At 40.2% G+C, this 20,028-nt stretch overlaps 1 protein-coding gene across 2 annotated transcripts in view; it reads left to right on the top strand.

Annotated features, from left to right (window-relative positions):
* GLT1D1 (glycosyltransferase 1 domain containing 1) overlaps positions 1-20,028 on the top strand; it is a 90,850-nt gene that overhangs the window by 36,503 nt on the left and 34,319 nt on the right. For both annotated transcript variants that reach the window (XM_048822281.2, XM_048822280.2), the window contains exons 7-8: positions 11,691-11,786; positions 17,797-17,846. In XM_048822281.2, the coding sequence (XP_048678238.2) occupies positions 11,691-11,786; positions 17,797-17,846 (146 nt within the window). The remainder of the gene's footprint in view (positions 1-11,690; positions 11,787-17,796; positions 17,847-20,028) is intronic.

Below are 20,028 nucleotides of genomic sequence, written 5' to 3'. Positions count from 1 at the left end.
TTGATTTCAGTGAGCATTCGATTAGGTTCCTAAGATCCAAATAAGGGCACTGTGGTTCAGAAGGGTAGATTACTGTACTGCACTTTGTTAGTTATGAGTTGAGAAAGATTGATTAGATTTCAATCCTATTCTGGCAGGAAAGTGAACCAATATTAGACACTCCAGGAAGGTCCCATGATCTCTTAGGATCAGGTGTCACTGTAGAATCAAACAACCAACATCACACATAGTCTTGGTATTTAATTTCCCTCTGCTAGGGCAATTTCTGAAGATGCTTTGCTATGGAGCAAGATTGAAAATGTTACGTGACCTATTGTGGCATAGATGGGATTGCACAAATGCATTGTGTTTTCCTAAAACTATGGAGAAAGAGACAAGGTTAGTGCAATGTTAAGGAAGACCAGATGGTGAAAGTCTCTGTAGAAATCCAAGGGACTTCAGCAAGCAATGGTCATAACACAAGCCAGTCAGGTATTTCCCTCTCAGTCACTATCTAGCCAATGATCAAAACATAGTTCTTAGGTATGTTCCTAGTAACTGGACATTTTGAGGGCTATTATGAACTCTTGAATTACACCAATGAGCAGTTACTCACCATAGTGTTCCCATTTGAGTGAATAGGATTATTGGAGTGAGTTACTACTCAGTGTGAGATGCTTTTAACCTGGCTTAAAATTTGCTAGTAGGGTAGGAAGCCAGGCCTATACTAAAAAATTCAGTCCTATTCACACTAACATTGTGAAGTCTGATTGTTGAATCTTTGGGGGAAAATATCTCAGACTGTTTTTTTGTTCACGTGCAATGAAAACCATACTGCCATGTCTATTACTGATAACATCTAGAAATTGCAGAAGCCATATGATGCTACATTTCCTGCAATCTAATTTTTTCAGATAAGGTCCTTATCCTGTGAGGTGTTGAGTACTTCAGTGGAATCAATGGAAGTTGAGAGTGTGCAGCACCTAGGAAGATTAGGGCTCTGAGAGTGCAAATGCCCTCTAGTGATAAATTTATGATAAACTACATTTAGTTTCTTCAGTTACAATGGAGTCTGTCCCCTATATCCTCCCCCTTATTTCATTTCAAGGGAAAGGATTACTTTGTAGATTAAGGTCCTAATTATGACAAGCATTTAATCATTTTTTAAAGTTATTCATACACTTATTCTTAAGTGTGTTGCTGAATGGGGACCTAATTGTACAAATGATGGACCTAATTCTGTTCTCGATGAAATCAATGGCTTCCAGATCAGCAAACAATAAGGTAGAATTGAAAAACTGGATTGGATTATGGGAACTGCCATGTAATGCTACTGTAGTAAACAAAATGGGGAATTTGGCGGGGCTGAGCAGCTAAAGATATTTAAAATCATGAAAGGGTTGAATTTTGAGAGTCAGAGACAATATTAAAAAAAAAAGAACTGTGTTGAAGACCTAATGCTGCAAAACTCTTAGTTATGAGAACACAAAAGAAATTAGATGATTTATTGTGACACTTCCAACATGTGGATGAAGAGATGAATGTAAAGGACAAAGCAGAGTTAGAAGACTTACTGAGCATATCAAAGATATATTCCAGTGGTGGACAAAGTCATCCAAGATTCAAACTCTGGAAGATAAAATAACCATCTCAGACAGAGTCTGAAATCTCAGCAAGAAACCGACAGATTTTCTTTTGTAGGAGAGCAGTTAATACTTTGAAATGTGTAGAAGACCGTTGCGGGTTGACGACGCACTGCTGCAGCAGCGCCTCCTGCTGGTTGTCCAGGGAATTAGCTCTTTTCAGCCAGGAGCGCCCTCTGCCAGTCGGTGTCTTGCCTGCTGCTCGCCCCGGATCCTGGTGCCTTTCTAGATTAGGGTTCTGCCCCCTGGCAGTACCCCCTCAGTCTGGGTCTCCCCTCTCAGGGGAACTCCCAATCCCCTATCCCTCCCTTGCCTCAGTGGCTACGGTCAGACATCGTCTAGCCCCTGCTCCCTGGGGCAGACTGCAGTCTGTACCACTCATCATCGGAAAGGGGGGTCGGACCAGCTGCCTCTGTCTAGGTCTGGGCTGCTCCTCTGCAGCCTTAGTATCCTTTTGTGGGCCTTTACCTCGGCTTGCAGCCTGGGGCTCTGCTCGGCTGGAGCTCCCCAGCTCCCTCTGTCCTTCCCCAGCACTGCTCTGCCTTAGGTACCCTCCTCAGCTTCCCAGACAGTCAGGTCCTTGTCTTTTCATGTAGCAAGACAGAGCGTCTCTCCTTCTGGCCCACTGCCCTCTTATAAGGGCCAGCTGGGCCCTAATTACATAGGCTATAGCTGGGGCTGTTTTCCGCCCTCTCCCAGGGATGTTTTAAGCCCTTCAAGGCATGGCGGGGGGACCACCCCGCCACAAAGAAAAATGAACAATTTTTCATGAGAGATAAAAGACTTGGTACGGTTCAAAGTGAACAGAAAGGAGGATTCGAGAGGGAATTTAACCTCACTCTCCAGTCATAACTTAGACATAGTTTCTGAACAAAAGAGGAGTCAGGTGGATAAGCCTAAATAATGTGGACCTGGTATGGTGATCTAAAAGTCTCTGGAATACAAGTGAAAATCAAGTTCAAGTCAGGAATTTAAAAAAATTAATCCTGAAGACTTTGCCCTTGACCCAGCATTCATAAGGGCAATCTTGTTTGTAGACAGGGTGTGCTTATGTGTAACCTCGTGTTCTAAGTTATTTAAATGCACAAATAAAATCAATATACCTGATATTAAAAATAAATTTGACCTCTAATATGTATTATTTTCAAATCTTAAACTATAAAAGGCAAAACAAATGTTAAAGGTTTGTATTTTTTCTGGATTTAAAAAAAAAAAATCCTGTCCAAAACAAGCACTTTGAATGAAAATCATCGAAAGTTTGGTTTTCCCCCTTTGGAAACTTGTGAATACATTTTATGAAAACAGCCATTAAAACCTCAAATAAGAAAAATGTCTGTATTTGAACAAACAGTGAGAAACTAGGTCACTTGAGATAAGATATTCTCAAACTGCATCCTTACCTCCAGCAAGTCCGAGTTTGATATCACACAGACGCCTGCGGCTCTTCAGTAAGATTTATAAGAACAATTTTTTACTATTTATCTGAGATTGCTCTATCAGTTTTTTTTCTTGATTGTTCATATTGGGAGGGTGTTAAATAAATTTGCTATTTTAAAGTCCTGTTAAGTGATGGTGGCTGTATTTTACTCTTGCATTTATCATAAAAATAATGTATTCTGGAATACTTCAGAAATTATTCCTGAGATGCTACTTAGTTTGTTTCTCTGTTATACTCTTGACACCCAAGACATGGATATTCTCAAGGCCCCATATATATAGTGCCATGCTATATCTCAATTCTGAAGTAGAGTCCCCTGGTTTTTGCAGTCTAATATATATTCTTTATTTAATCTTTTTATATATAAGCTTTGGCAACATCTTCCCCAGTTTCTATGACCCTCACATTCCTGCTGCAGGGAGGAAAGGACTGGAGGATTTATGTAGCAGTGGATTCTCCAGCACCTAGGATTTAGTGCCACTTAAATAGTTGGTACTAACCAAATGTCTCCCTCAAACAGAATATACATAGTCTTTCCCAATTAAGTATCAGTCATTGTCATTTACTACCATCAAGCTAAATATATATTAAATATAAAGGTATTAATTTTAAACCTGTCCGTTTAATGGCCGAGAAAGGTTTGAAAGCCCTGGAGCCTGAAGTTATTTCCCCACTCGCATGTTTCAAACCTAGAGGCACTACTACCAAGTGGGAGAAGGTTATTCTGTCACCAAGTCCATTGCAGTTCTGCAAAACCTGTTAGTCATGGTGCCAGGTAAAGTGATGGTATTTGCAATGTTGACACCTATCCACTAAGAACTGGAGTGAGAACACAATACTTACAGAGCACTGAACAGCCATCACATGGTAATACCATTTGAGCACTGTCTGCCTTGGCTGGATTTGAATAAGGCAGGGGTTCTCAAACTTCATTGCATCGCAACCCCCTTCTGACAACAAAAATTACTTCATGACCCCAGGAGGGGGGACTGAAGCCTGAGCTTGCCCGAGCCCTAAATGGCGGGGAGGGGCGCAAAGCTGAAGCCGAAGCCCTGCCACCCCAGGCAGGGAGGTCAAAGCTGGAGGCCAAGGGGTTTAGCCCCAGTGGCAGGGAGGGAGGCAGGGGCAAAGCCGAAGCCCAAGGGCTTTGGTGCCAGGCGGTGAGGCTCAGGCTTCGGCCCTGAGCCTCAGCAAGTCTAATGCCAGCCCTGGTGATCCCATTAAAATGGAGTTGCGACCCACTTTGGGGTTCCAACCCACAGTTTGAGAACCACTGGAATAAGGGACTTAAAGGAAAATTCAGAATCCCAGGTTTTAGGAAGCCATTTCTTCATAATTGGTTCTTAAAAGACCATCTATTATTTACTCGGTTTTAGTTTAAAAAGCTGCTCTGACCTTTTGGAAAACTTTGTAAAACATTTTATTTTAGGGACACAGGAACAAGTCTACTTGTACAGCATAAATAAAGATCAAAGGAAGCAAAATATTAAGGACATCTACACAAATACAGGGGCAGAGATTCTCAGAAAGAATTCACCTGTTTCTGCCTTCTTATTCTCCACCTAAAGTCATAATTCTTTGCTAGTGACATTCCAGTTTGCTTGCTGTGAAAGTGACTGATGTGACAAAGATAGGATTATGATTTCAGATGAGGAACAAACTGTAGGAGCAGAATCAACAAAGATCTTGTTTTCATGCAGAAGTGTTATATAAGCAGGGCGATATCTAAGCAAAATGTTTTCCGCAAGCTGCACCTGATCTTGAGAAGCTTTTTGTACTTTCATTGTGCCTTTCAGCTGAGGGGTTCAAAGCACTTTACCAACATTATTTGGTGAAGCCTCATAGCATCCCTTGAAGTATAATATCCATTTTACAGATAGGTAAACACAGGCAGTTTGCAATTGAGTGACTTGCCCTAGATCAGGTGAGTCAAGAACACAGCCAGGCATAGAATACTAGAGTCCCAAATCCTAGTCCCCTGTTATAGCTACTAGACAACATTTCTTGGGCCAAATTCTCTGCTAATGTGACTCCAGTGAAGTCAGTGGAGTTACACTGTAGAAAATTTGACCTCCTCTTTATAGTGCAATTATACTCTGAAATATCACTGTAAAAGTGACAGTATGGCAGTTTTTTAATAGCCTGCTAATGGCTATCAAGTTTCTTCGATTTACAAGTTTGCTTTGCAAAATCAAGCTGGTATGTGCAATACAGATTTTGCGGGTCAAATCTGTGCTCAGTTACCCATCTGAAATGGAGAGTGGAATTTGGCCCAGCAATAGCTGGGACTTTGGGTTTTTTTTTTTTCTATTTATGATCCATGAGCCAGAACACAATACAGCTCATTGTCCCAAAGCATTAACTCAGTAGCACTAGCAGAAGTAAAACATTAAGAAAGTAAAACGTTATTTTTGTGACTAATGCAAGAAGAATACATCAAAGGGCCAGATCTGTTGAAAGTGTTGTTTTTGCATATTCGCTTTTCAGAGTAGGCTGTCACTTGGCATTAAAATTGTATTACAGATTAGGGAAAGCTTCTTGGAAGCACAATGCTACAGCAGAAAGTGAAGCTCCCACTTAAGCTAAAAACAAAAACCAGGTGCCTCCTTTCAGACATCAATTTCCACATAGCTGTTATGGCTGGAGCACCTAAAAAGCCAGCGTTGCACTTACTGTATTAATGTGCTCCCCATATTAGGGCTCTTGAGTATTTTGTGAGGTTAAATCAAGAGTGAGAATGTTGAAATGATTGCTTTCTTGTATAGATAGCTATAGTTTGCTTTTCACAGCAGGGGCTCCAAGAAGTCTTGAAAAAGCACCCAGGAGGTGAAAATCTGATGGTAGCATTATCTTGATGTGAAAATTTAATCATCTTCAATGAATAAACAGAAAGCCAACTAGACACACAGGTGTTGCTTAAGTCTGACTGTAAGCAGACCAAGAGTGGAATAGACTACAGGCAGTGGGGATTGGCAGTGATGCTCCTGTGAAGCAATCTTCTCAGGAATGTTTTTTGATATGTCCCTAAGAGGATTAAGTTGGTGAAAGTCTGGTCATAAAAATGAATTGGGCAATGACTAAGATCTACTGCATATAATAAAATAAAATTGTACAACTGATTCTTGCCTCACTAAATTGAATTGTAGTAGCAGGTAATTCCTTCCCCAGATAGCTCCTTTCTGACATTTTTAGGAACATAGGAATTGCCATACGGGATCAAACCCATGGTCCATTTAATTTAGTGTTATGTCTCTGAGAGTGGATATTAGCAGAGGTTTCAGAGGAAGGTGCAAGAAATCCCATAATGGACTATTAGGAAGGGATTTTCCTGTCTAAGGGAGTTAGGCACCCAGTTCCCATTAAAATCCTAACTCCGTTAAACCCCACTGAAAAATATCACAGCCTTATGACATAACCTGCCCATAAGAAAAGCTGATGGTGAATGTTTGTCCAAATACAATCAGTGGAGATTATACAGGTTTTCAGTAATGTGTCCTACAGAACTCTAGGAGGACGTGTAGAAAGTGCACAGGTACATATGTGATACCATGGTATAGATGTGGCTCTTCGAAGGGTAGCTTTAAATACTGAAAGGATGAAGAAAATCTGTTACAAAATAATGCTATTACCACTTAGCATTTACAGATGACCCAAGCCACAGAACTGCAGAGTAGTGTGGCCTGGGGGCTAAAGCATTACGCTGGGGCTTAGGAGACCCAGGTTCTATTCCTGGCCCTGCCACTAGCCTGCTAGATGGCCTCAGGCAAGTCACTTCATCTCTCTATGTCAGTGTTTCTTGCATGTGGCCACCAGGGGCTTTTCTTGTTGCCACAGCCTTCTGGGCTGAGGGCGGGGAGAATATAGCGGTCCCTGTTGCTCCCGGATGCACTGCCTTGGTGTTGATTGCTGGGGACGCCAGCAGGAGTTGGACCCTGCCCCCCTCTGGAGACACCTGGGGTACAATGGTGGAGGAGAAGGCAGCCAGTGAATTCCCCACCTTCCCAGAGGCAGTGGGGCTCAGGCTTTGGGCTTCAGCGGTGGGGTGGCGGGGCGGCAGACTCTGGCCTGGGGCTTCAGGCTCCAGCCCGGGCTCTGGCTGTGCAGCGGCAGGGCGCAGGCTCCAGCTACGGGGCTTCCGGCTCCAGCCCCCCCCAACTGCCTCCCCTGACCCCCCCCCATCCAGGGCTGAGTAAGTTTGCTGTGAAAAGTGATACTTGTATGTTTGTTAATATTGCTTTTCACAACAGACTTACTAGCTAGCAACAAATAAATTACGATCATTTGGACATGTATATGGGCGTATTTATTTGTTTTTCCTAAAGCTAATTAAGTATTTTAGGAAAAGGGGTGAGAGCGGCCACAAGCAAGAGTTGGTGGCCGCACTCTGAGGCCACCAAAAAATTTGTCCTAAGAACCCCTGCTCTGTGTTATCCCCATTTTACATGGATTTACATGGATCAAAGCTCTCTGAGATCTACTGATGAAAAGCACTCTATTATTATTTATTTTGTGAGTTGAGGTTGCCCAGAACCTACCACAAGGGTGCTCAGCACCTTCCAGGTTTGGTCCCACAGTGCTTTTCATCTTCAAACTGCTTTACAAACATTACTTACACAAATAAATAAAAAAGGATAATGCAGAAAGAAAGATGCTAAGAGCTAGGAAGAAAAGTACAAGGATATTAGATTTTATTAAGGCCACATTTTATGTTAAACCCAAGGATCGTCATAACTTTTATGATGGACTCTATACTCACAGTAACTGAGATCTGGATACTCATTGCAGTATGACTGAAGTTTTAATGCCAACCTGATGTTCCAATCCACAGCAGCCAAAGAAGTTAAAAAAGTATCAGAAGGTGGAGAGAGCTTAATTTAAAGCAAGTATCTGTGCCCTACATGTAATTAAAATTCAGGCAGAGTTTTGCTATGGTACTTACAGTCTGACCCGTTTTCTAGCAATTTGCTTTGTGGAAGTTTAGATGATGACTCAAAACGAGCCTGGGTTCTTCTGAAAGCATAATGCCCTAATGGGGTATCACAGCAGACCAAAGAACCCTTTTAGCCCAAACACAGTGTGAATTATTCTCGGTCCAATAAACAGCATTATTATCTACCTTGTCTGCTGCAGCCGCTCTGTGACAGCTAAAATGATTCAAATTAAATCAAAATGATTCAATAGCGAATGCTGTGAAAATGAGCATTTAAATCCCCAAGTTAGATTTTAATTTTAAATGCAATATCACTTGAATATGTCATGAACCACCGATCGTTTGACATTTTCAAAATGAAAGTTCAGTTCAGATCTTATGCTAGTTTTACACCAGCATAACTCCATTGACTGCAGGGGAGTTATTCATGATTTGCTCCTTTTTAAGTGAGATTAAAATAAACCACTACTTAAAGGTAGCATTCAGTGAAAACGGAAAAATATGAATATGGGATAAATCTAAATAAAGTGGCTTCATTCCATTTCCTGTCGCCTTCTAGAATTACAGGCTTTTTGGGAAAGCAGAAAGTGTAAGGAGGGGAGCCAGTGTGACAATGAATAAAACAAGATTGTCCCTGTTTCAATAACCTATGATTCTTAACTACTGTTGATGCTTTATGTTACAAGGGAACCAGTAGATATATACAAGCTATTCCAGAAAGAAAAGATGGCCTTGTGGTTCAGTACACTGGACCAGAACATTTGCTTTCAATTCCTGACTTTCTCACAGACATGTATGTGGCCTGGGGCAAGTCACTTAAATATTTCCCCATCTGTAAGATGGGATAATAATACTTCCCTGCCTCACAGGAATAGTGGGAGGATAAATTCCTTGATGTCTGTGTAGTGATGAGACAGTATGCAAGCCAAATCAATTGACAGTCAGAAATAAGCAAATGTATACCAAGCCAATCTTGTTCGGTCTTTTAGGGTCAGTTTAGCAATTCAGTAAAATTAGCTGGACGTAACGCTGAGGTTTTGTTTTACCGAGAAAGTTTTAGAGGCTTGTTTCCCTTCAATAAAGGTACATGATGCTTCATAGAAGAGGTTAGAAATTATTTAAACTCTTTTTGATTTATCATGTCTTGTCTCCGTTTTTGTTATTTTCTTCTTTCTACTTTTGAGATCACTTGACTTAAAACAGGATCCTTTTGTCTCTGACGAGTCTATTTGCTGCATCTGTTTATCTCCACCCCCTGAAGTGTGTGTGGATTTTTTCACTCATCCATGAAAGAGCAGCAGCTCTTTAATAAAATTAAAACACTCAAATGTGGGCAGAGATGACCTCATAAATAAAGCACTTGGTTTACCGCTGTAAAGTTTTGTGACAATTAGGTATATTGGCTATCCTTGCCACCTGCTCAATACACGTGTGCATGGAAGGGCAATGAATTGATCTGCTTTGTGCAGTGTTCAGCCAGGAAATGAAAACTACCACCCCCTAAGAATTGATTAAGTGATGTTTCTGGTATGAACATGCATTCAGCAGTTTGTGGATTATATTAAATTACGGCGAACTTGATTATACGCTTGATCCAAGCACATCACATGGTGACCCATCCCTAGAATTACATTCTGAGTGTAACTATGCTGTTGCAGAACCAGGCAACTGCAATCTCATACATTAGCTTGTCGATTTTTAAACTATATTCTAACAAGAGTCGATGGAAATTTATGATTCTCATCTGTGTGTTTCCAGCAGCATTTAAGCTGTGTGCTTTTTTTTTTTACATTGAGATTTTTAGATTATTTTTAATTTGCATTTCTTATCCACAACGTACCAGCTGCTAATTCAAGTGCAATTTGAGGGGATTTGTCTTGACAGATTCATTTTAACAGAAAGATATACAATACATAGTGAAGGGTATAGTTCATTATCTTCAAAAGGTTTTCTTGTCGGTGTGTTACAAAGGAAATTTGAGATTAAAATAAATGCTTTGCAGTCATTTAAATTCTGGTTAAATATTCTGTGACAGCTTGGGTGTTTAAAGGATAGATACCACTTTGGAAACTGAAGCAATAGTAAGATTTTGCTCTTATTATGAAATTCCTTTCATATGAAGACCTCGCATCTCTTTATAAACATGAAGAGCTTCACATCTCACAACCCTCTTGAAATGGGGCCATGTTCTTGCCTAAATACATATTATCTCTATGTTACTGATTGGGGAAACTTAGGCACAGAGGATTTGTATAATTTGCCCCCTCTCTTATAAGGTTGGCAATAGAACCTTTGGTTACCAGTTGCTTTTGCTAAACACTAGGCATTACTGCCTGTCTATCAAAATAGGTTTTGAATATAGTTCATATGATTATACACTATCAAGTTCTCCATTCTATCCCACTGGTAATATCAACCCTAACTGACTAGATCTTCCTTTCTAGGGACAGATGAATTATTCATTTCCATAAGTGTCATTTTAAATGAGACCAACATGCTAAATTTTTCATCAATGAACTAAAGTTGTCTTGACAGCATAGGCTGGTATGTAACTGCTACATCACTTAGGGTATGCGTATGGAGACTATACCGCCACACTACATCGCCTGGATAAATCCAGAGTGTAGACGGAGGAAAACCACCTCCCCGAATGATAGTAGCTACAGCAACAAAAGTATTCTTCTGTCCACACAGATGTATCGACAGTAGGGTTTAAGTTAGGTCAGAGGCATGGATTTTTCACACCCTGGACTGATGTAGCGATGTTGACCTGACTTATAAAGGTAGAGCAGACCTATAATATTTTAGACTGTAAAATATTGCTTGTTGCTCCACTGAAACTATTTCTAGAGTATAAACAGTATAAATATTTATTCCTTGTAATCTAGAGACTCTTAATGTAAGACTGCCGTGCTGAATGTGTATGACTGTAAAAGTAACTAATTGGATACCCTGTTATACTCAATACCACCTGGGAAGAAGTGGAGTCTGCCTTGGCTAAGAGATTTTGGACAACTGTAGATACTTGCTTTTGACAAATGTAGACTTGCAGTATCGGAGGTTTAGAGCATTACATCGCATAACAGCAAAGTGATATCTTTTTCATTCCCTACAGGCTAAGAAGAACAAATACAATACAAATACAAATGCAACCTTGCACCCAATGAGTTGTACATAATTTGCATTATTGTAGGCATTTGCTTGGCTTTATCATTTAGAATTTATCATTACATTAATAAAATATGCAGCCCAGTTGACTGACTACTGGACTAGGAGCCAGACACTCTGGATACTAATCCCAGCTCTGGCACAGATTCCCTTTAAGCAAGAAATTTAACCTCTGCGCCAGTTTTTCCATCCATAAAAAGAGTAATGTTTCATCAAGCTGCTGGAAAGTGACTGCAGTGGGCTTTGCATTAGGCGCTTAATGCTGAGGAAATGCATAGAGATAGATAGTTTTTAGCATTGGGGTAGGGTTTTCAAAAGCTCTCAGTAGTGACCTTACTGCTCCCACGGAAATTAACTCCCATTTACTTCAATGGGAATAGTTAGTTCGATGCTGGGCGCTTTTGAAAAATGTCACCCTATTTGTATTCCTAGGATTACTGCACAAGTTGCATGCTCACTCATGAAGCAATTGTTGTGAAGATACTTTACTGTTCTAACTGCATTCAGTATTTTTGAAAATATTGTGTTACAGGGATTCCTCAAGACACAGAAAATGTACGCCTGTTTCTTTTGATATGTGGACTTAGAAGAGTCAAGGACCCTCTTTATTTAGTGGATGTATTTTCAGGTACATGCCCCGCTGTTTAAATATCTCTGCATTTTCACCGGGTTTGTTTTTTTCCTCCAAACACCATTCAGATAAATTTCGTGGTGTTGATGACTTTACTATGTTGTGTTTTTCTCTGCAGAATACTTCATGATATATTTATGTTTTTAAAAAGTGTTCCTATAAACATTGATCTGTTGAACACATTATTTCTGTATTGTGTCTTTTCCTGCCTGCTGGGAATAACATAGCATTGCAATCAAAGAGAAATATTTGATGCTTTTCCTTGTTGAGGGAGTAATTATTTTGCTGCTAGCATGCAATATTCATAGTAGACGAAAGAAGAGTTCACCTATTTCAAATAACGTTTTGGCTTATTGTGTCATGGTTATTACATATGTTTGCAGGTGTAGTAAGGAATACTGTTAAGTTACAAGAAAAATGTTCACATGTTTTTAGGGCAAAGCACCAATCTAAATTGAGGTTTCTTCACAATAGCATGTGAGATGCTCTTACAATGCTAGAAAGGGTGGCAAACAAACATATTTCATTCACTTGGACTCCTGTATCAAGTTCAGCTGTGACAAAAAGTTTCCATTGAGTTCCAAAGTTAGGGCCCGTTGACATCAATTCCCATGAGCAGGACTCAGATTTCTCATCTCCCACAGCCCTGCCTTTGCCGTTCATAAAACATTAGCAGAACACAGTGAGAAGTAAAGCAAGGCCGTCTTTCTAGGAACTGTGTTTTAAACAAGATGCTCATCAGTATCTCCTTTATTTTCTTCCTGCTTTTACAGGGTTTTTATCTGTGATATGGGTTATTAGTAGGAGTAGTAATAGTATCAAACTACCTAGAAGTCCCACTCACGGACCAGGACCCCATTGTGCAAACACAGATCACAAAGACAGTTCCTGCCCCAAGGAGCTTGCAATGTAGGTATCTGACAAAAGACAACAGTTGGATATTGACAGGCAGAAAGGGAAGTACAAAGAAAACAATGAGACAGCATCTATCAGCGTGATAAGCAGCGGTATCATTGTACTGACTGTTACCAAGTTTTTTATAGGAATCAGAGAAAAGGAGGATAATGAGTTAGTTTTGCAGATGTTTATCAAGCGCTCCACTCAGGTGCAAGGGGCAGCATGGGAGAAAGCATGAAGGTGCTTGTTTGAAAATGTAACAAGTGGAAATATTAACATTTCAGTGGTGGATGAGATGAGAGGTAGGATGGGGATGCTGTGAAGGGCCTTGAAAGTGAAGATAAGTAGCAAGATAAGAGAACGGAGAGCCACTGGAGGGATTTAAAGAAAGAGGTGACATGGTCAAAGTGATGGACTCGGAAAATGATCTTTGCAGCAGCATTCTGAATGGAGACGAGTGAGGCAAGAATGCATTTGTCAAGGACAGACAAGAGTTCCAGTAATTAAATTGCAAGATGACAAGAGCCTTAGCTATGTGTTTGGAAAGGACGTGTTTTACAGATGTTATGCAGAAAGAATAGGAAAGATTTAAACATAACCTGGATGTGAGGACTTAGGGGGAGGTTCACGTCAAAGATGACACCAAGGTTACAGCTTTAGTAAGAAGGCTGGTGGTGTTGTCCACAGTGATCAAGAACAGAGGTAGCAGGGAGGGTAGATTAGAAGCTCTGTTTTAGCCGCGTTAAGACTGAGCTGAGGGTAGAGATCCCCAAAGAGATATTAGAGAGACAGGCCAAGATTTTAGTTTGGACAGGAGAACACAGGTCTGGAGTAGAGAGGTAGACCTGTGAGTCATCAGAATAGAGATGGTAGTGGAATGTGTTTGTGAAGATGAGATTACCCAGAGATAAAGTGTAGAGGGAGAAGAAGAGAAGGAGACCAAGGGCAGAACCATGTGGAATGCCCACTGAAAGTTGGAAGGGGGCTGGGAAATGAGGAGGATCTTCTGAAGGAGTGTTTAGAGAGGTAGGAGGAGAACCAGGAGAGGACAGAGTCATGGAAAGCAAGGAAGGACAAGAATTCAGGAAGAGCATGATGGATGGTGTTCGTGGCAGCTGACAAGTTAAGGATGATGGGGGTGGAGTACTCGTTCTAAGCTTTGGCTAAGAAGATGTTATTCTTTGCAAAAGCAGTGTGTGTGGAATGCAGGAAGTGGAAGATTGCAGAGGGTCTAGGATGGAACTGGAGAGAGGAACTCCCGTGATTGTAAAGTGTGTGTTCAATGAGCTTAGAGAAGAAAGGGAGAGAAGAACTGGAGCGGTAGCTGGAGAGGCAAGTGGCATTGGGTGGGTTTAAGATGACAGAGACTAAAGCATGCTTGTGTTGTGAGAGGAAAGAGCCAGAGGAGAGTGAAAGGTTAAAGAGAAGGGAGGGGATGTGAGTGGGCATGAAGGAATTCAGGAGATAGGATGGGGTCACTGCAGCAAGTGGAGGGCTTAGAGTAGGACAGCTGTATCTGTGGCAGGGGAGGAGGATGAGAGAACTGTAAGAGAATAAAGTCGGGACTGATGGGGGAAGGTCAGATTGTATTTTGTCAGTTTTCTCATGACAAGAAATCAGTAAGATCCAGTGCAGAGAGAGCAGTGGTTGCAGGAGGAAGGTAGGGTTTGAGGAATAAGTCAAAGGTGATAAAAAGGCAGCTGGGATTGTGGGTTTGGATTCAGTTAAAATGGGAGGAGTAAAATTATTTAGCTAGGAATATGGCAGAACTGAAGGAGAGAAAAATTTGCAGTGGAGGAAGTCAACCTGATCATAGGATTTCCACCAGAGATGCTCTGCAATGCAAGAGCAGGAGCAAAAAGAAGTGGATGCTGAGGTTGAGCCAGGGCTCTGACTTCTACAGATGTCTGCTACTTTAAGTTTTGACATCTCAATCGCTTTTTCAAACTGGCGTTATTAGTATCACAAACCTGTCTCTGTTCTCCATTAGAGAATCAGGTAATTGTCTAAACTAAAACTTTACTTTTATGCTTTGTTACATTCTACTCTGTTTCACTTTGTTGTTGAACTGAAGCACTGATGCCTTTCATAGGTTATATTCCTTTTTTGGAGTACTCCATGTCTGAGATTACTGGAATCGTAAATCAGGTCACTGACCCAAGATAATGAGATGCACTAGCTGAAATATCAGTTTATTGAATGGTTGCTCCATGTGAGTAATCATAGAACAGAAACAACTCCCCAAACTCTGTGTCAGAATACACTCAATTCAGTATAAAATCTGTCCAGTATCCCCTGCGAGTAGACTTTTCTTGTATTCATCATCAGATTTCTGTAAAACCACTTCCTCATTATTTTCCACCCACAAAGAATGGGCAAGGGCACTGGATATTTTTTATTTTTTTTGAGAGAGAGATAGAGATTCATCAGGTTTGTATATGAGACAAGTGAGAAGTAGTAAGGGTTTCTTTCCATCAACTCATCGTAGCTATACTTAATACAGCCTCAGTACAAAGAGATGGACTACAGGGCCTCTTAGGTTCTTCCAGGTCCTGCATTTCTGTGATTTTATCATTTCTCAACTTCAGAACAAGATTAAACTTTAAAATTGAACTGAAAATGATGAACTAAAAAGATGAATGACTAACTTGAATTTTAACTTATTTTGTACATTGGAAAAGTATGTTTTTTTAAATGCAGAGCAAAAGTTTTTTAAAGTCCTTTCTAATTGGAAAATTGATTTACAATTATTCCATATTCAATTATGATTATTACAATATCATAATTCACACAGTGCTTACCATATATATAAGACAAAATCCCTGCACCGAGAACAGGATTGGGGTCTAAAATAGATATAATGTGGAAAGTAATTGACAACGGATCAGCTTCGGAGGGAGGTAATGAGAGTAGTAAAAATTATTATTTGTAATGTTTATATCCCTTGTGTCTTTTTTGTTCGCAGTATTTCTTTTTGGTACATTTCACATCAGGATGTATAAAGTCCAACACCGATAAGAAGGTTCATGTGAGGTACAACCAAAATAAGGCAGGTCTGAAAATTGATAAACCAATTAAAAAGCAATATATTTGATAATTATATAAAAAACAGATCACACCAGCCAATGAGATTCACTAAGTTACTCTCAAAGTTCTAAGCTTTGTCTGAACTAGGAAAATAGACCACTTTTGAAAAGGTCGGCTAAAACATTTTAAAACAGGTTTTAAAGGATAGACAAAGTTTGACACAGAATCATAGAATATCAGGGTTGGAAGGGACCTCAGGAGGTCATCTAGTCTAACCCCCTGCTCAAAGCAGGACCAATCCCCAACTAAATCACCCCAGCCAGGGCTTTGTTAAGCCTAATTGTAAAAATCTCAAAGGAAAGAGATTCCACCACCTCCCTAGGTAACACATTCCAGTGCTTCACCACCCTCCTAGTGAAAAAGTTTTTCCTAATATCCAACCTAAATCTCCCCCACTGCAACTTGAGACCATTTCTCCTCGTTCTGTCATCTGGTACCACTGAGAACAGTCTAGATCCATCCTTTTTGGAACCCCCTTTCAGGTAGTTGAAAGCAGCTATCAAATCCCCCCTCATTCTTCTCTTCTGCAGACTAAACAATGCCAGTTCCCTCAGCCTCTCCTCATAAGTCATGTGTTCCAGTCCCCAAATATTTTTTGTTGCCCTCCGCTGGACGCTTTCCAATTTTTCCACATCCTTCTTGAAGTGTGGGGCCCAAAACTGGACACAGTACTCCAGATGAGGCCTCACCAATGTCGATCTTAAAAGGAAGTTGTTAGCAGACTGTGGATGAATCTGCAGGGAAGCCTAATGTATTTTAAAACACAACTTATTTGTCTAGTTTAGTATCAGAGGGGTAGCCTGGTTAGTCTGGGTCTGTAAAAGCGGCAAAGAGTCCTGTAGCACCTTATAGACTAACAAACATATTGGAGCATAAGCTTTTGTGGGTGAATACCCACTTCGTCAGATGCATGTAGTGGAAATTCCCAGAGGCAGGTATAAATGTGCAAGCAAGAATCTTTATACCTGCCTCTGGGAATTTATACCTGCCTCTGGGAATTTCCGCTACATGCAGCCGAAGAAGTGGGTATTCACCCACGAAAGCTTATGCTCCAATATGTCTGTTAGTCTATAAGGTGCCACAGGACTCTTTGCCGCTTTCCCTAGTTTAGACATACCACATACCCTTTGGAGTTGATTAGATCATCCATATCAAAGCTAGTCATACCTTTTACTAGGTGTTCATTTTTGAAAGACCCACATACAAAGGAAACTGCATGCTTCTCAATTTAGCTGTGTCAGAAGCGTGAATGAACGAGTTTCTTCTGCCAGGATTTGAACTGTGGCTGCAGGGAGTCCAGGCATTCTAAATCTTAGTCCCCTACAGGTCTTAGACCACTATTCTGTTGATCCTATTATGCAAACCCTTACTATGCTGTGGAGGGCTTATTACCATGTGTAGTCTGTTAAAGTCAAGTAAGTGTTCACATGAGTGGGCCCTATTTTGGCAATGGAATCATTGAAGAGAGGCATTCTTTGCAGATTCTAGAGTTACAAACACTATACAACTTTAATGACTTTGCAGTTATTCTTTCCCACCACCGGTAACAACAAAACATTGCATTTCCGCAGCATTTCTTGGGTGTCACATGCAGGTGCTCGTAGTAAGAATAAGTCCTGGTCATTTAGGCAGAACAAGAGTCCAAACCACCTTGATTAAGTAACCCTATTCACCAGCATCGTGTATAACGCTTCACTGTTAAAATTATTCTAAAATAATACCTCAGGTTAATCACAAAAAATAACACTTGAATCATAACAGAGTGAGTGAAAGAAAAATAAACACTAACTTCAATAATGTTAATGAATCAAATATTGTGTGTGAATGTTGGAGGTGAAAATCTGATCTACTTTCCATATTTAAACACTATCACTAATATTATTGTCCAAATTCTACCTGTCTTCGTCATGCAAGTGCTCCCGTTGTTCTCAAGGGAGGAGGACTTGGCCCAGTGTCTGTATGTGATTGTAAGAATATTAAGCATAATTTGTTAATATTTAAAAAATTTACTATTGCGTTTTAGAGTGGCACAGAAGAGAGCCCCATATCCACCTTGTTATAATTGGACCTGCAGTAAGTTGGGTTTTTTTGTTTGCTTGTTTTAATTTATGTTTATTCACACAGATTATTTTAGTGGACAAATGAGACACTTTTGACACTTGTTTGCAAATGGAAACTGAGTTAATAGTGTTTGAACTTTTACAAAGACTCCAAGTACACCACCAAATTATTGCCCTGGCTGTTCAGAAGACGTTCTGAGCTGTGGAAGTCAATCAGATTCTAATTTTCCAATATCCAAAGCTCCCAGTGGTTCAATAGGATCTGATGATTTCCTGATAGCCTGAGGTAGAGAGCTACATTTAGAAGGGAATCTAAGGATCTGCTTCCCATGAAGTTAAATGACAAAAGTGTGGCTTCATTCAGTGGGAGCAGGGCAGTCCTAAGTTATTTGTAATATGGTAGCACTTAGCAGTCCCAGTTAGGATTGGGGCCCCACAGTGCTAAACATTACATAGGTATATGGAGAGACTGGTCCTTGCCCCGAAGAGCTTACAGTCTAACTAAGGGGAAGTCAGAGTTGGTGTAAGGATCTCCAATCTGTATGTTCACCAATTTAGATGCCTAGAGTGAGACTCAGACCCACTTACTACCTTGTAACTTACACCTTATACTTCCTGGCCCATGACATCTGAATTTCGCTCACTGAGTGTAAGGATTCTAAGCTGGTCTATCTCACGGGCCTAAAGGCAAGAAATGAGCAGTATGGCAAGTGTACGCTGAAGTAGCCCCCACCCGTTTTACCTTTCACCTTCATCCAGCTCCTTGGCATACAAATTCTACCTATTTATAGTCTGATCCATTGATTTTTTTCCATTGACTTCAGTGGGCTTTGACTCAGGACCCTTTGACTAGCCAGCAATTCTAATTTAGACTTTATATGTCACCTCTGAATTTGACCGTCGGGCCAGATCCTCAGCTGGTGCAAACTGGCATACATCCCTTGACATCAGTGGAGCTAGCCCAGTTGACTGCACCCGATGGCCTTGTGTCACTTTTGTAGATGTAGAGGACATTGTTGTGATTGGAGCAAATATACTCTTTCCAATTTGGAATTTTAAATTCTGTACATTCCCATGACTTGTTAATGATATTCATTGATTTCAGTCTCAGAGCAGAGGATTTAATATCACATTTGACTACAGGACCAACTTTTGGAGGGGAAAACTGTCAGTTTAACATTTGAATTTTAATATTTACTAGGGTATTTATACCATTGGTTTAAAACACAATCTCTATTGTAGACTCAAAAAGAAGTTAAAAGGTCAAATCTTGTAAATGAAATATTATAAATTCATATTTTGGTGTGAATATTTTATGAGCAGACGTTAGCCAACATTTTAAAAGACAGTAGTTATCATTTCTGAATTTTTTTCAGAGAGCCTTGTGTTATGAAAATGTTTAATAATATGGAGGTGATATCAAACACCTCCTATTACCTGGCATACTTCTAGTAGCTATTCTGCAGCATTTAGGGCATACAGGATACTGCAGGCAAAGTGTACAAAGAGAGAGTAGTGGAATTTGGTGTGAAAGTTGCTAATGTGATACAAAAGACTTGTGTGACTGATTTTCTGTTAGTAATGTCTCTGCTAGATTTTTTTTAAAAAAAGGCCTCAATTCAGCAAGGTATTAAAGCGTGTTCTTAACTTTAAGCACATGAATAGCCCAACTGATAGGGGGACAAAGTTAAGCACATGCTCCAGTGTTTTGTTGGGTCAGGGATCTAGTGCTTAGTACCTTGCAGAACTGAGCCCTTATTTGCTTCTAAAGTCTGTCTGATAGGTTTGTTTTAGGGTTATTTGTAACAAGATTAGGTTAAAAAAATCCAGAAAAAAATTTATTTCTTTTTAAGTCAGTGTCCCTTTAATCACCCATTTCTTCTTAACCGCCAAGAGATGTTTGTTGGTCTGTGCATCTGTTTGTTCTCAATGTGTCTCCTACCTATTCAACTGCAAGCAACATCCTGATGGCTTTAATTCCCCCACTAAGTCATACGTCTTGCCACCTGCACATGCATAGTACTGCTCATGATAAATGGCAGGTGAAGATTTAGGTTCCAGTTCTGCCAACACTCATGCTTAACTTTACATATAAGCAGTCCCATTAACTTCAGTGGAACTATTAACCTATATAAACTTCAGTATTGTTTAAGTGTTTGAAGGATGTATCTCAAAATTTAGCTCCACACTACATT

This window comes from Caretta caretta, chromosome 15, assembly GCF_965140235.1.
Source record: "Caretta caretta isolate rCarCar2 chromosome 15, rCarCar1.hap1, whole genome shotgun sequence".
Lineage (NCBI taxonomy): Eukaryota > Metazoa > Chordata > Testudines > Cheloniidae > Caretta > Caretta caretta.
The sequence above is the reverse complement of the archived record's forward strand: the minus strand, read 5'-3'. Positions and strand labels throughout refer to the sequence as shown.